Source organism: Plasmodium gallinaceum (assembly GCF_900005855.1).
Source record: "Plasmodium gallinaceum strain 8A genome assembly, contig: PGAL8A_v1_152, whole genome shotgun sequence".
NCBI classification, from domain to species: Eukaryota; Apicomplexa; class Aconoidasida; order Haemosporida; family Plasmodiidae; genus Plasmodium; species Plasmodium gallinaceum.
In genome coordinates, this window is record NW_021628316.1 from 156306 (window position 1) to 171305 (window position 15000).

General features: G+C 16.3%; 6 protein-coding genes across 6 annotated transcripts; 3 read left to right on the forward strand and 3 right to left on the reverse strand.

Annotated features, from left to right (window-relative positions):
* Positions 1 to 1306: 1306 nt before the first annotated feature.
* Positions 1307 to 3090, reverse strand: PGAL8A_00501500 (AAR2 protein, putative; the record flags this gene model as incomplete). The annotated part of the gene is made up of 2 exons (XM_028673829.1): positions 1307 to 1572; positions 1707 to 3090. 2 exons carry the CDS (start codon positions 3088 to 3090, stop codon positions 1307 to 1309), a joined length of 1650 nt encoding a protein of 549 aa, XP_028530243.1.
* A 508-nt stretch (positions 3091 to 3598) lies between these two features.
* PGAL8A_00501600 (mitogen-activated protein kinase phosphatase 1, putative) lies at positions 3599 to 5665 on the forward strand (the record flags this gene model as incomplete). The annotated part of the gene is made up of 1 exon (XM_028673830.1): positions 3599 to 5665. One exon carries the CDS (start codon positions 3599 to 3601, stop codon positions 5663 to 5665), a length of 2067 nt encoding a protein of 688 aa, XP_028530244.1.
* Positions 5666 to 6285: 620 nt separating this feature from the next.
* PGAL8A_00501700 (membrane integral peptidase, M50 family, putative) lies at positions 6286 to 7431 on the reverse strand (the record flags this gene model as incomplete). The annotated part of the gene is made up of 2 exons (XM_028673831.1): positions 6286 to 6493; positions 6647 to 7431. The coding sequence occupies 2 exons, from the start codon at positions 7429 to 7431 to the stop codon at positions 6286 to 6288; spliced, it is 993 nt and encodes a 330-aa protein (XP_028530245.1).
* Positions 7432 to 9485: 2054 nt separating this feature from the next.
* PGAL8A_00501800 (conserved Plasmodium protein, unknown function) lies at positions 9486 to 10088 on the forward strand (the record flags this gene model as incomplete). Its single annotated transcript, XM_028673833.1, has 1 exon — positions 9486 to 10088. The coding sequence occupies one exon, from the start codon at positions 9486 to 9488 to the stop codon at positions 10086 to 10088; it is 603 nt and encodes a 200-aa protein (XP_028530246.1).
* Positions 10089 to 10920: 832 nt separating this feature from the next.
* PGAL8A_00501900 (conserved Plasmodium protein, unknown function) lies at positions 10921 to 11760 on the forward strand (the record flags this gene model as incomplete). The annotated part of the gene is made up of 1 exon (XM_028673834.1): positions 10921 to 11760. The coding sequence occupies one exon, from the start codon at positions 10921 to 10923 to the stop codon at positions 11758 to 11760; it is 840 nt and encodes a 279-aa protein (XP_028530247.1).
* A 1468-nt stretch (positions 11761 to 13228) lies between these two features.
* On the reverse strand, positions 13229 to 14912 carry PGAL8A_00502000 (conserved Plasmodium protein, unknown function; the record flags this gene model as incomplete). The annotated part of the gene is made up of 2 exons (XM_028673835.1): positions 13229 to 14052; positions 14309 to 14912. The coding sequence occupies 2 exons, from the start codon at positions 14910 to 14912 to the stop codon at positions 13229 to 13231; spliced, it is 1428 nt and encodes a 475-aa protein (XP_028530248.1).
* Positions 14913 to 15000: the final 88 nt, after the last annotated feature.

Here is a 15000-nt window from a genome sequence, read left to right on the forward strand (position 1 = left end):
TTTTTTTTTTTTTTTTTTTTTTGCTTTTTTTCTAATAATATTCCATATAAAAAAAAAAAAAAAAAACAGGATAAAATTATATATACAAAAATGAAACAGTATTAATTTAAAAAATTAAATTAACTTAAAGTTGTACTTTAAAAAAAAAAAAAAAAAAAAAGTGTATTAAAAGATTAATTATAATATACATTAAAATTTAAAATTTCATCTTTTTTAAGAAATAATTTATTAAAAGTATTTGTATTTAAGATAATAAAGAAAAAAAAAAAAAAATAGAATTAAAATCTTTTTTTTTATATTCAAAATAAATATTTATCAAGCTTAAAAAAAAAAATAGCATACTCAATTATTTTACATTATTTATTTTATTTTATTTTTTTTTTTTTTTTGCTTTTCTATAATTTATAATAATTGACATGTGTACATAACAACAATCTTTTATTTTATTAAGTAAAATTGAAAAACAACTATATGAAACAATACTAAATAAGAGACTAAACTTAATCACCTATTTCTATATTTTACAATATCTTTTCTTATAGTAAAATTTTCATAATTTAAATATGATGTATAATGATGAAAATAATGCACAAGTAAAAAATATAAAAATAAATAAGAAAATTTATTTAAAAAAAAAAAAAATAAATAAATAAATATTAATTTCTTTTTTGTTTTTTTAGAATAAAATAAATAAGGAAAATATTGAAAAAAATATTGATTTGTATAAACAATTATGCAGAGAATTAAATTGTGATGATAAAGACAATCAAGTAAAAAAATTTTTTAACACAATAAATTGTTCATCTATAGATAATGAAATAAAACATAAGGAAGATGATCAAAAAATTTTCAGGGCACTTTTAATGAATCATAAAATATTGGAGAAGTTAAATAAATATATAAATGATTCAAATGTTACAAAAAAATGAATAGATGAAAATAAATTAAAAAATTTAAATATTAAAAATATTATATGATTATTAAATTTTTTATTATACTTCCTATATGTATTAAATCATTAAGATACCACTAAGATACAATTTCCATATCACATATTATTTAATTTAAAATATTTGACATTAATATTTTTGTTTTTTCCTTTTTTTCATTCGTCAAACGTTAAATATTTTTATTAAATGAATTTTAAAAAAAAAAAAAAAAAAAAAAAAAGTTATAATTAATACATTTTATGTTAAATTTTTAATCTCATGATACAATAAATTTTTTTTCTTTTTTTTGATAAATTTTTTTTTTTTTTAAAGTTTATAATTTATTAATTTTTTTTATAAAAATAATATTAATTTGCTTAATCTTCATCTACATAGGTTGGTTGAAATTCTTCATATACAAAAGATAAATCTGGTAAATGCAAACCTATTTTATTATAAATATTTGAGTCAATAGTATTTAATAAATTTTTGATATTTTCTTCAACATTTTCTAAATTATTAATTATTTCATATATATTGTAAATTCCAAATAAAATAAAACTATTTTCTGTATTATCAAAAAAATCATCACTTAAATAATTTAAATGAACAGAAATAACTTTTAAGACTTCTTCATAAAAATCTAAAAAAATAAAATTTATTATAAATTATATGTATAGTAATTTTAATATATATTATATAAAATTTATTATTTTTTTTTTTTTCTTTTTTTTTTTTTTTATAATAAATATTAAAATTTTTCTTCTTTATATGTACCTTTAAATTCTGTTATTAATTGTTGAGAATTACAAAATAATTCAAAAAGTTTTTTCCATTGTAAAAATGACTGATAATTAAAACCAAGATGAAATAAAACAAAAGAAAATTGAAATTCTCCTAATATATAAAAAAATTTATTTTCATATTTAGTAAAACCTTTGACTTTTTCATTATTATAACATATATATGTATATTCCTGTTCAACTATCTCTTTTATAATCCAAAATTTGTCCATATTTATCATAGTTAAATAAGAAGGGGTATACTTCATATTTTCATTTTCAATAGATAAATATTCAAAAAAACTTTTATTTGTATCCACACACTTTAAATTATCTTCTTCTTGTTTTATATTATCATCATCTTCTATATTGTGTTCTTTTTTTTCTTCTTCTACATTAGGATTTTCTTTTTTCTGTTTTTTTTTATGATATGATAGGTGTGATGGATATTTTGGTATTACAGAATAAAACATGTACGGTTGACTATATAAATTTACTTCTTCTTCTTTATCTAAATTATTTGTATCTTTATCATCTTTTAAAAAAGATGAACAAAATGTTTTATTTACAGGTTCAATTTTATTTATTATTTCATCATTTATATAATTTGTTAAACTTACCCATACTTTTGAATATGTATAGGGATAAATTAAAATGGAGTTTTTTTCTTCTCTTAAAATATAATCGTCCAAAAAATCTTTTTCATGCAAATTATAAAAATATTTATAAATATTATCATCCTCTCTTATATACTTAAAATTATTATCCTTAATATCATATTTCAATACCAATAGTTTTTTTTTATCATCAAAATATATAAATCTACTATTTCTTATTTCTTCACAATTATTTTTTTTCATTTCATTCATTTTAAATTCTTTTGTTAATTTATTATTATGATCATATAATACATCATTATTCCAATGTAAAAAATGGCTACCTTTATTAATAAACTTAATAACTTTATATCGTGTATCCAGTTCAAAAGTAGAATAATCAAAGCCTACATATAGTTTTATACACCCTTTAAATAACTTTTCATCTTTTTTGTCTTTATCAACCTTATTTTTATCTAATTTAAAACTATTTTGACATAATTCGTCATTATTTATGTTTAATTTACTATTATTTTTATATATATCATTATTATTATTATTTAATTCATTTAATTTTTTTTTCATTTCATCATTGCTTTTGTTTGCTTTATCAATTTTATTTAATATACTTATATCATTCATTACTGTCTTACTTTCATCAAATTCCTCTTTTCCTTTATTTTTATCATCAATTAATAAAACAAGAGAACATTTATCATTGTATATAAAATTCTCATAGTCTTTTTTTTCATTTCTACTTTCAATACAAATATTTTCAGCCATTCTCTTTTCTTTAAAATTCATAAAAGAAAATGACTTTATTATTTTCACAATTTAAAAAAAAAAAAAATAAAATAAAAATGCCTTCAAGCAATTTTTATTTTGATTTATTACCACAATAATTTAAAAATGTTTAGTTAAATAATATACTTTTATATAATTCATTGTGGGTAAAATATTTTTGTATCTATTTTTATACATAATATAAAAAAATATCACAAAAATATAGATATATAATTAAACTCAACTTTTAGTTTATAAATTATTAATTTAATATTTTAAAATTTTTAGGAAATAAAAAAATCAACAAAAAAAAAAAAGAACAAATAAATAAAATATATTACAATTTTTTTTTTTTTTTTTTTTTTTTTTTTTTCCATTTAATAAATATTTTCTATATATTTATTATATTCATTTTTTATGAAGAAAATATAATTTTTTATTAGTCAGAAAAAAAGTACTTTTAATTATTATAATTATCTTTTTTTTTTATTAAATTTGTTTGTAAATTATGATATACAAAAGCATAGATTTTGAAGCTTTAAAAAAAGAAGTAAAAAATGAAGAAAAAAACAAAAGTGGAATACAATTTAAGTTAATAAATTCTTTTTATATGTATAATTATATTCAGTTGTTACCAGATGAAGGAATAAATAAAAGTTTATTTATTATTGATATAAGGTCTGATGAATTATTTAAGGAAAATCATATAAAGAATTCTATAAGTATAAAAAATGTAAGTAAGATTAATGAAATAAAGAATGAAATAAAATCAAAGAAAAAAGTAAAAATTATTTTTTATGATAATGAAGAAATAAAAGATTTAAATGATTATAATTATATATTGAGTAATTATTTTTTTAACGTTAAAGCGGATTTCTATTTTTTAAAAGGAGGTTATAAAAATTTTGAAAAAGAGTATTTTTTTTTATGCTTAAATAATGAAGATGAAAAAGAGTTTTCACAAAAATATATTCCTTACTTTAATTATCCAATTAAAATTTGTGATAATATTTATTTAGGAAATTTTGTTCATATTAATAATCCATTTGTAAATAAATTTTTAAAAATAAAACATATATATGATTTTACTTCCAGTGGTTTTGTGATAAAAGATGATTATGAATTAATTTATTATAGATATGATGTATTAAAAAAAAAGTTAGAAAATAAAAATCTTTTAAAAAATGAATCTATAAATTTTTACAATTTCTTAGACACTCGTATGATATATGATGTTATATACAGTATGGTTAATAATGTAAAAGGTGAATCATCTAATGAAGTTTTAAATAAAGGTAAAAATAATAATGAAAATAGAGAAAATGACAATCAAATTTTAAATTTAAAACTAAAAAGTAATGAATTTGATATAAATAATGAATGTGAGAGCATAAAGAAAAAAATGGAAAAAGAAAACATATTAATAATATGCAATCAGGGTATTAAAAACCAAACAAAAGAGAAAATAAACAGTATAAGTTTAATTATTTGTATGTGTTATATAATTTTTACAAAAAAATACAATGTTAATTTAATAATTGCATATATTTTAAAAATATGCAATAATTTAAATATAAATTCTCAAACACTTAGTTTTTTAGAAAATTTTTATGAATCTTTAATAAAAAGCAATTTTAATTTGGAGTATTATGTGTTAAAAAATCAATTGAAAAATAAAAAGATTAATGGAGAATCAAATGTGAATAATGAAAATGAATCTTTATTAAATATCATTAAAAGTGATAATTTTAGAAGATTAATTAAAAAGTATGAAATAAATAGATCATTTATAATTCTAGCAAATACGAAGGAATACATTCTATCTATAAATGAAAAAGAAATATTAGACGTTAATATAATAAAGGAAAAAACTGCAAAAAAAGAAAACATTTCTTATAAGTATATAATGCCATCTATATTATTTCATATATGCAACTGTAAAAAAATAGATTTTGAAGAGATTAACAACCTTTTAGAAATAACTATAAATATTATAAATGATGATCAAATAGAAAATTCATTTAAAATGCCTTACTTTTCCTTAATAATTATAAATTTATGTAAAATTATATTTTTTGATAAAATTGATATGAATAGGATAAAAGAAAATGATTTAGAAGAAAAAAATAAAAATATGGAATATAATTTATTTTCCTTAATATATAATAATATCATTATTTGTATTGATTATATTGTAAATAATAATCAAGATAATTCTATTAGAGAAGAGTTTGAAATAACTTTAAAAATAAAAGAAGAAAATTTAGAAAACAAAAAAATTGATAAAAAAATATATATGATGTTTTTATCTTTGAAGTATCTTTTAGCATCTTTTTTTTATTTTTATGTATATCCAACTATAATAAATTTAAAATTTTTTTACATGGATAAAATATCTTGTATTTTACAAAAAATTGATAAGTTTGCAGATTATTATTATTCTATATTTAAAATTAATATTAATCTTTTTCAAAATAAGAACTATATAGCACAAATGTGTTCTTATGATTATTTGCCTATATATTTTTCAGATATATTAAGACCATTTATAATAATTAATAATTATTTAAATTAAGAATAGTTTATCACTATTATCATAAATATTTTATTATCCATTATAAAATATTTTATATATAAAGAGACATTTTCATAATTTTTATTTTTTCTTTTTAAAAACATATTTTTTTTTTTTTTTTTTTGTTCTCAATGAATAAATATGATACATTATAAATATATAAAATTTTATTAAGAATTTTTTACAAAGAATTGATTATTTATTTTAAACATTTTATATAAAGTTAAGAAAAATAATTTAATATTAAAATATATGAATATATTAATTGATATAATAGGAATAATAATATAAAATTATTTCCTTAATTATGATTTATTATGAACATATAATTATTTTAAGGGTTACAATTAAATTTTCATTAGGTAGATAGAATAAAAATATAACAAGCATAAAATTTATAATACATAAATATTTCATTTCTCTATAAAAGCATTTATCATTTTAATTTATGTTTTGAATCATTTCATACATTTATTTTTATATTAAAAAATTAAAAATAATTTATAGGTAATTTTAAAAGAAAATTTAATTACTAAAAAGAAATTAGTGACATTATATATGCAAATGGAAAATGAAAATTAAATTAAAAAAAAAAAAATATTAAAAAATATCTTGAATATTTATATTTTTCTAAGATAAGAATATAAAGTTGGGAAGCTATTAACTCCCTTTGTAACATGTGATATTTTAATTCCTAATGCTTTTTCTAATATAAAGTTGACAACCTTTGTGAAAAAAAGGTATTTTGTTTCAATAAAGTTAAAATATATAAAAACACAAAGGGGGCATATATATGACAAATAGGTGTATACAATTTCTTCATTAATTCTAAAAAGAAAAAAAAAAAAAATATATAAGCATATAAATATTTTCATAGTGATATAATTAAAATATTTTTTTCATTGTATATTTTTTTTTTTTTTTTAAATTATGTTAATAGTTTATATATACATATTATTTTTTTTTTTTTTTTATATTTACATGCTATTTATGCAATAAGGTAAATATGGTTCAATTATTCCCCATCCATCAAACCCAATTATAGGAAACATATTTAATAAAAAAGAATCTACTAAAAATGAAGCAGATGTAGCTAAAGATATGAACAATATAGAATGTGGTTGCACATTTACAATTTTCTTATTTTTAAAATATGTTAATAAATTATAAAAAAAAATAATATACATAATAAAAATAATATCTAACAATGGCCCTGATAAAAATATAAGAGATAAATGAAATCTACTTTTTATAAAATGTAATTGTAGCCAATATAAATTTCCAGGTAGTGCAAATCCGGTTATAAATAATGTTACTGATGGTATAATTAATGTATGAAAAATATCTAAATAATTCAAAATATCTAAATATAAATATCCTTTATATATCATAGTTATATCACCACACTTAAAAGCAACATAAGCGTGAGCAAATTCATGCAGACATAATGATATTACAAAAGAAAAATAAACAAATGCAACAAAAATAAAATGGGAATTATAATAATATAATATGAAGAAGAAAAATGAAAATAAATAAGATATTATTAAAAACAAATTGCCAATAGTGTAACTATTTATTTTAATTAAAATATGAATTACACTAATTATTAACAGTGGAAGTAATGACAAAATATATGATATGAAATCCTGGTATTTCTTAAATTCATAATTTCTATCTTTATATGATGATAAAAAATTCTTTTCTAATTTTCTATGTGGTAATAATATGTTACTATAAAATAACATTCTGTTTTTTGATCCCATTTTGTTTATTTTATTTATATTACTTCATATTTATAAACTCAGATAATCATTATTTTTATAAAATATTCACATTTATTTATTTTTTTTATTATTTTTTTTTTCTTTTTGTGTATATTATTTCTTACTTATATTTCCAAATAAAATAAATACATAAATAATTTTCTTAGTTGTTATTAATTTGTATATAAAATTTAACAATATATGTTTTTATAATAATAAAGATTCATTGTTATAATTTTATTTTTCCNCATAATTTATTTTACTTAATCTTTATTTTAATTATTACTCTTTAAATCACATAAGTTAAAAACTTTCTTCTCCTTTATCTTTTTTTTTTTTTTTTTTTTNNAATTTTTTCTCTTAAAATAATATTTGATTATCTTAATTTTGGTTATGAAACTTCCATATATATATATATGAATACTTTTTTTTTAATAACATACTTATATTTAACTACTAATGAAAAATATAAATATAGCTTCAATAAAAAGAAAAATGGTAAATATTTAATTAATACAGAATCCTTAAACTAAATAAAAAAAAAAAATAAATACAAGAAATAAATAATGCACATCAAGTATATATAAAATATATGAAAAAAATAGTAATGAAAAGTAATAAAACGTTGTAATATAAATAAATACCATTTATTAAAAATAATAAATTTCAAAATAGTATGAAGCATTTCTAGAAAATTTTAGAAAAGAAAATATACCTAATAATATTTATTTTTAAAGTATATATAGTTTTCATAGGAATATATATATTTAAAAATATACATATTAAGATAATTAAAGTTTTATATTTAAAAGAAAAAAAGTGATAATATGTATAAAAAAATATTAATAAAATAATATAAATAATCTGAACAAGGCTTTTCTATTTTTAAAAATTTTCCTTTGTATTTCATTTCAATAATAAAAACTATTTTAAAATATGATAAATTCTTGGAAAATCATAGATTCTTTTTTGATTTTTAGTACTTTCATATAGATATATATATATATAAATATTTTATTTTTTACAAAAAATTAAAAACAATTTTTTTTTATTAATTTTAATCATTTACAAAATATTCGGGTATTTAAAAAAAGATAAGTAGAAAAAATCTTTTTAAGCTTATAATATTCATTCTAAATTATTATTAATAAGGATTTTCGTAATTTTTTATATTTATATTCACTTTTAGATTATTTCTTAATATAAAGCATTTTATATATTCATTTCAATTTTTTTTTTTTTTTTTTTTTTTATGTAAATAAGCTTAAAGATACTGTAAGCTTATTTTTGCATAACTTCAAACTTGTAACTATTTCCTATATTCTTCGATATATTTAGAAGATATTCAAATTTCTTTTTATTATAAATACATATAAATGTGTATCAAGATAATTTTTTAAGTAATTTATATAAAATTTTTTTTATCCTATTTTAATATAAGATGATACTTTTCTAACCTAATTTATTTTTATTAAAAGTTTACATTTGCATGTATATCATTTAGTATAAACTTTCATTTAATTGTATTAATTCATGTTTTCCAGATTAATATCTTTTTTTTCAAGAATGAAAAAAAAAAAAAAAAAAAAAAAAAAAATCTATTATAATTAAATATTACAATGTTAAAAAGAAATATACTTTTTATTTTTTATACTAAAAAAAAAAAAAAAAAAAGAAAAACAGAAAAACAGTATTTAAAATATCAAGTTGTATACTTAATGATGTAAAAAAAAAAAAAAAAATTTAAAAGATAAAATAGTGTAATTTATTATTATTTTTTTTTTTTTTTTTATCTCACCTTTTTTTCATTTATATAATTTTATATAATCGAATTTTGTTAATGTTATTTTTTTTTTTTTTTTTAAAACAACCATCATTTTGAAATATATATATATATATATATATAAAATAGCATAATAAATTTATATACTATATTAATTCTTTATTATTTGAAAAATATTTTTATATAAAGTAAATACACAGATAACTTCATTTTTCTTAATATTACTTGTATATATATATATATATTTTTTTTTTTTTTTTTTTTTTCTAAAATGCCACATCATTTAACATCTTTTGTTGCTGCTTTAACAGGATCTATTAGTTCAGGAACTTGTTGTGGTTGCATACCATTTACGTTTTATCCTTCTGTTACTCCTGCTGTTGCTTCTTCTACTGCTCCTTTATCAGCAGCTTTGCCGAACACAGTAATACCAACAGCAGTTGCATCTCAAAGTGCAGTTTCATCAACACCTGTATTAACAAGTGTTATGGCATTTTTTACTCCACTTTTAAGTTTTTATAAAAAATGTAATGTTTTTGGAGAATCATTAGAAAACAATAAATTAAAAGTTGACAAGAAATGTCAATGTAATTTAATTATTGCAAATGGACAAATTTGTTACGACATTACTAATGAAATGGATAAAATTTACCAAATTGAGAGAGAGAATTTAGAAAATAATACAATTAATGAAAATACTTTAAATGAAAATGAAGTAATTAATGAAAGTAACGTAAATATTAATGGTGAAATATTTAAACAAGAAATTATCTCAATAGATAATGAAAGATCTTTAACAAGTAGTGAATATTCTATGCATTCCTTTTTAGAAGAAAAAGAAATAGAAAATTATAAAAATGAAGATAGTAATTAGTTTTTTTCTAATTATAATTATTTGTATTATTTTTTCTTTTTGTACATATATATATATATATAGAGAGAGAGAGATTTCCTAATTTCCAAATATAAAAAAATGTATATTTATAATCTTACATTTTTTTTTCTTTTATTATTATTTGTGAGATTTCATAGAATTTGTTTTTTTTTTTTTTTTTTTTTTTTTTATAAACAAAATAATAATTATAGAAAAATTTATAAATAAAACTATTAATGTTTTGTTTTATTTTAAAATTAAATAACTTTTTTTTTTTTTTTTTTGTAAAAATTATATAATTATAAAATGTATATATAAATAACTTATAATTAAAATGCTTGTTATTTTATTATGTAATCAGCATACGACTTAATATGTAAATATATTTCTTAAAATGAAAAAATTCTAAAAATAAATACATATCAAATTGGTGAAAGAAATTTTTTATTTTTACATTTTAACTATTATATAAATAAATAGATTTATAGTAAAAAAAGCAATTTTTAAATAATTATTTTTATATATAATTATATTGTCTAATTTTTATTTTTTATTATTTTATTTTTTTTTTTTTTTTTGTATGATATTTGTATGTTTATAATAATTTTTTATTCTATTTCAAAAGTTGTACAAAAAAATCATTTATATAAAAAATTTTTAATTGTAATAAAAAAAAAAAAAAAAAAAAAAAAATTTTAACTCAGACTTTAAAAAATCTATTGTATATATTTTTACATGATAATATTATAAATGACTATAATACAGAAAAGATTAAAAATATATGTTTATGAAAACATATATATTTTTATAAATTATTTATAGTAATTTTAAAATGAGTAGTATAGAAGAACAAATTAAAAATATAGAAAATAAGATAAATGTTCAAGAAAAGAAAATAAAGAATTTAGGAGAAGAAATAGGAGAACTAAAAAATGAATCTAGTACAATTTATGAAAAACTGATAAGACAGAAAGATGTTTTATTAAAAAAAAAAGAAACAAATATACTAATGGAATTTAAAATAAATAATTTAAAATACGAAAGTATCAAAGTAACTAAAAGTATAGAAGATACTTATTTTAAAATAGATTCTTATTTTAAAGAATTGAAAAGAAAAAAATTTGAGATAAAAGAAAATATAAAAAGAATGGAAGAGATAAATAATATAATTAAAAAAAATATATTTAATGATATAAATATTGATAGAACATTTTTAATTTTAGAAGATTTTCTCTTAAAAAAAAAAGAACATAATAATTATTTGGAATCATTTCTTAAAAAAAAAAAAGAAAAAATTGAAAGAGTAATAAACGAAATTAAAAAAATTAATAATAACATTTTTTTTTTATGTCAAAATATTACAGTTTTAGATAATAAATTAATTACTAATTTATACAGCATAAAAAATTACATAAATGAAGAAATAAATAACTATCTAATAAAAAATGAAAAAATTAATGAAAATTCTATTTTTGTTACATGTTTAAGTATAATAACTAAAATAATAGAAAAACAAAAATTAAAAAATGAAATAGTTCACATAAATTTCAATGTTAACAATAGCATACAGACAACTAAGAATAACAACTCACAAAAAAAAAATAGAGAAGCAAAATTAGAACTAGAATTAAATACACAAGAATTTCTTGAATTTGAAAATTTTTTTTCATGAGCTTATTACAAAAGACAATTATTTTATTTTTTTTTTAAATTCCTTTAAGTTTTAAAAAGATTGGTGCGTATATATATATATATATATATATATATATATATATATATATATAATTCCTATTATGTGAAAAATAATATTTCATAAAAAGAATTGTTAACAGAAAAAAATAAATATATTTAAATGTTTGAAGATTCTAGGAATTTTTAAATGTATATTTTTAAAAAAGGTTATTCCTATAATTAAAATATCATTAGAAATTAGATAAAATTACAAAAATGTTAAAATTTTTATACTTTATTTTAAAAAGAATAATAGAATTAATAAATAATATTGACTGTTTTTCATTGGAGAAGTTTGTTTTTTTTTTTTTTTTTTTTTTTTTTTTTTATTATTTCTTCATACTCACAAAAATATGTTTTAAAATTCTTTATAAATAAATTATTTTTCAACATACATTATCAAGAAGTATCATTTTTATTATTTATATAAAAAAAAAAAAACTATGGAAAAACTTTATAATTTTTTTCTACCTTATACCTATATATTTAATTTAAATTCTTATATAACATATTTGTTATATATACTATTATAGAAGTAATTTAAAAATTAGATATAATTATTCTTGATTTATATGTATATTTTTGTATGCTAAATTCATCTTTATTAAATTTTTTTATAATATATTATTTAGATACAGATTAATTTAAATTTTATTAAATATTCAATTCTCACAAAATATTACTATTTTTTATATTAAAATACGTATAGATAGCTTTGTGTATACATATTTCAAATATGTAAATAATTTATTATTTTTATTAATTTACTACTTTGTATTATTATTATTATATAAAATAATAAATTTAAAACTTGCAAATAAATGAAAGTAAAAAAAAAATGAAATTTCATGAAATTTTTGGTAGCATCCTTTTATTTGAGAAAAAAAAAAAAATAATAAAATACTATAATAATGGTAATATTTATTATCTTCTTAATGAATAAGAAAAATACTAAAAAATATCAATAGTATTCACATTTTAAATGGTAAAAACAAAACAAAAAAAAAAAAAAAAATGAATACATCTTTCCTTTTTTAGAATATTTATATTTTCTTTAAAAAAATTTTCCATCAATATTCTATATAAATAATTATTAATATATGATATTTTGCATCCTAATATTTTCATTTTTTTTCATAACCATAAATGTTTTAAAATATAATTTATTTTCAATATTATCTATTTAGTTGTTGTTGTTAATTATTACAAGTAAAGGCAAGTTGAAATGTTTGTTCTAATTAATGTAAATAATATTTTTCTTAAATTTTCTATTATTATATTTTTTGAAAATTGTTAATACAAATACTCCTTATTGCTAATATAATTTATATTGAAAGGCAATTTTTTTGAAATTTCTTTCTTACTAATAAAATATTTTCGTTTTTTTTTTTTTTTTTTTTTTTATATATTTATTTTCTATACGATTTTCTAGAAGAATCTGAAAAATTTTTATTGTAAGATCTGTTTTTACTCCAAGCATAATCATTATTCTTATATGAATCAACAGATTTTGATTTTCTATATTTCTTTTTATAATAATTTTTTGAGGAAGAACGAGAATATCTTTTTTTATGTTTTTTAAAAAATGGAGAAGGTGATATTTTCTTATAAGAATTTCTTAGATTATCATAGTTTTTTCTATTTCGATCTTCTTTATGAAAATAATAATTTGATCCATTACTTAATTTAGATAAATTCATATTTGTTCTAAAAGAGTTTTTTTTATTTCTTGCTAATTCTTCATATAATGGTTTTCTATAATTTCTTCTCCTATAATTTTTATCAATTACGTGATCATGAATAGATGAATATTTATTATACTCATTTCTTCCAATTTTATGGCTTTTATATCTTGAATTTATTGTATTTTTAAAAGGAGTCCACTTTTCAAATTCTAACCATCCTCTTAAGGAATTTTTTAAATTATTTTTTGCATCTTCTTCATTTAGATAGCAGGCTCTTATTAGCAACATACTAAATCTAGATTTCTCATTTTTACATGCAAATGTAACTAAATGCGTTCCTTTATCGGCCCACATATCACATATTTGTGGAATTTCAAAATTAACAATGTCTTTTTTTAATGACTCAAAATAATATTTTAAAAATTCAGATAATTCTCTTACACCCCAATGTAATGGTTTATATCTACCAAAAACACATAACTTTTTCCTTAATTCTAAATCATTACAATTTCTTAAATCAATATTATTCGGCCACTCTAGTCCATTTTCTATCATATGTACATATGTAAAAAAAAAAAAAAAAAAATTAAAGTATAATAATATTTTTAAATATTTTCTATTTCTTTCAATGTATATATAGAATGAAAGATATTAATATTTATTATCTTATTTTTAATTTCATAAAAATGATAATTTAAATTATTTTTATATCAACTCAATTACTTTATTAATTTTTTATTATATGAACATATAAAATCTTCATTTTCTTTTTTCTTTTTTCTTTTTTTTTTTTTTTTTTTTTACTTCTAGGATATGTTAAAGAACGTTTTCTTAGTCTCTTTAAATTATATTTTTCGTCTTCACTATAAACTTCCTTTTCCTTCTTTCCTTTTCCTTTTTCTTCTTCTTCTTTTTCTTTATCTTTTTCTTTTTCTTCTTCTTTTTCTTCTTTTTCTTTTTCATCTACATCGTATCTTTTGTAATATGGATAAATAGTGAAAACAATTTTTTTTTTATCTTTAACATTCTTTATAATACATTTTGATAAACTTTGAATTACTTCTTTCGATATTCCATCATGACATGCTAAAATTGCTGAAGATTCATTTTTAATTAAGTAAACCTGTTCAATTAGGGGGAAAAAAACATTTTCATTAATAGCTAAATTGTAAAAATATTCTCTAAAAAACCAGATAATATCACATTTTTTCCAGTCAACTGGTAAATTTGTTACAATTAAACATAAATCTTTTTTTAAACTTTTATCATCAACATCATAAATTTCAACATTAATAGGCCATGATACTTTTTTATAATTGGTCTTATATTCTTTTCTTATAAATGAATAATCTGTAGCCATAAAATCTGCTCTTCTATTATCAGATTCATCTTTTTCTAAATACCTCATTTATTAAAAAATATAAGCATAACAACAACCTTTTAATTAACAATCATATACTAACATTTAATTTTAAAATAATATAAAATATATGTTA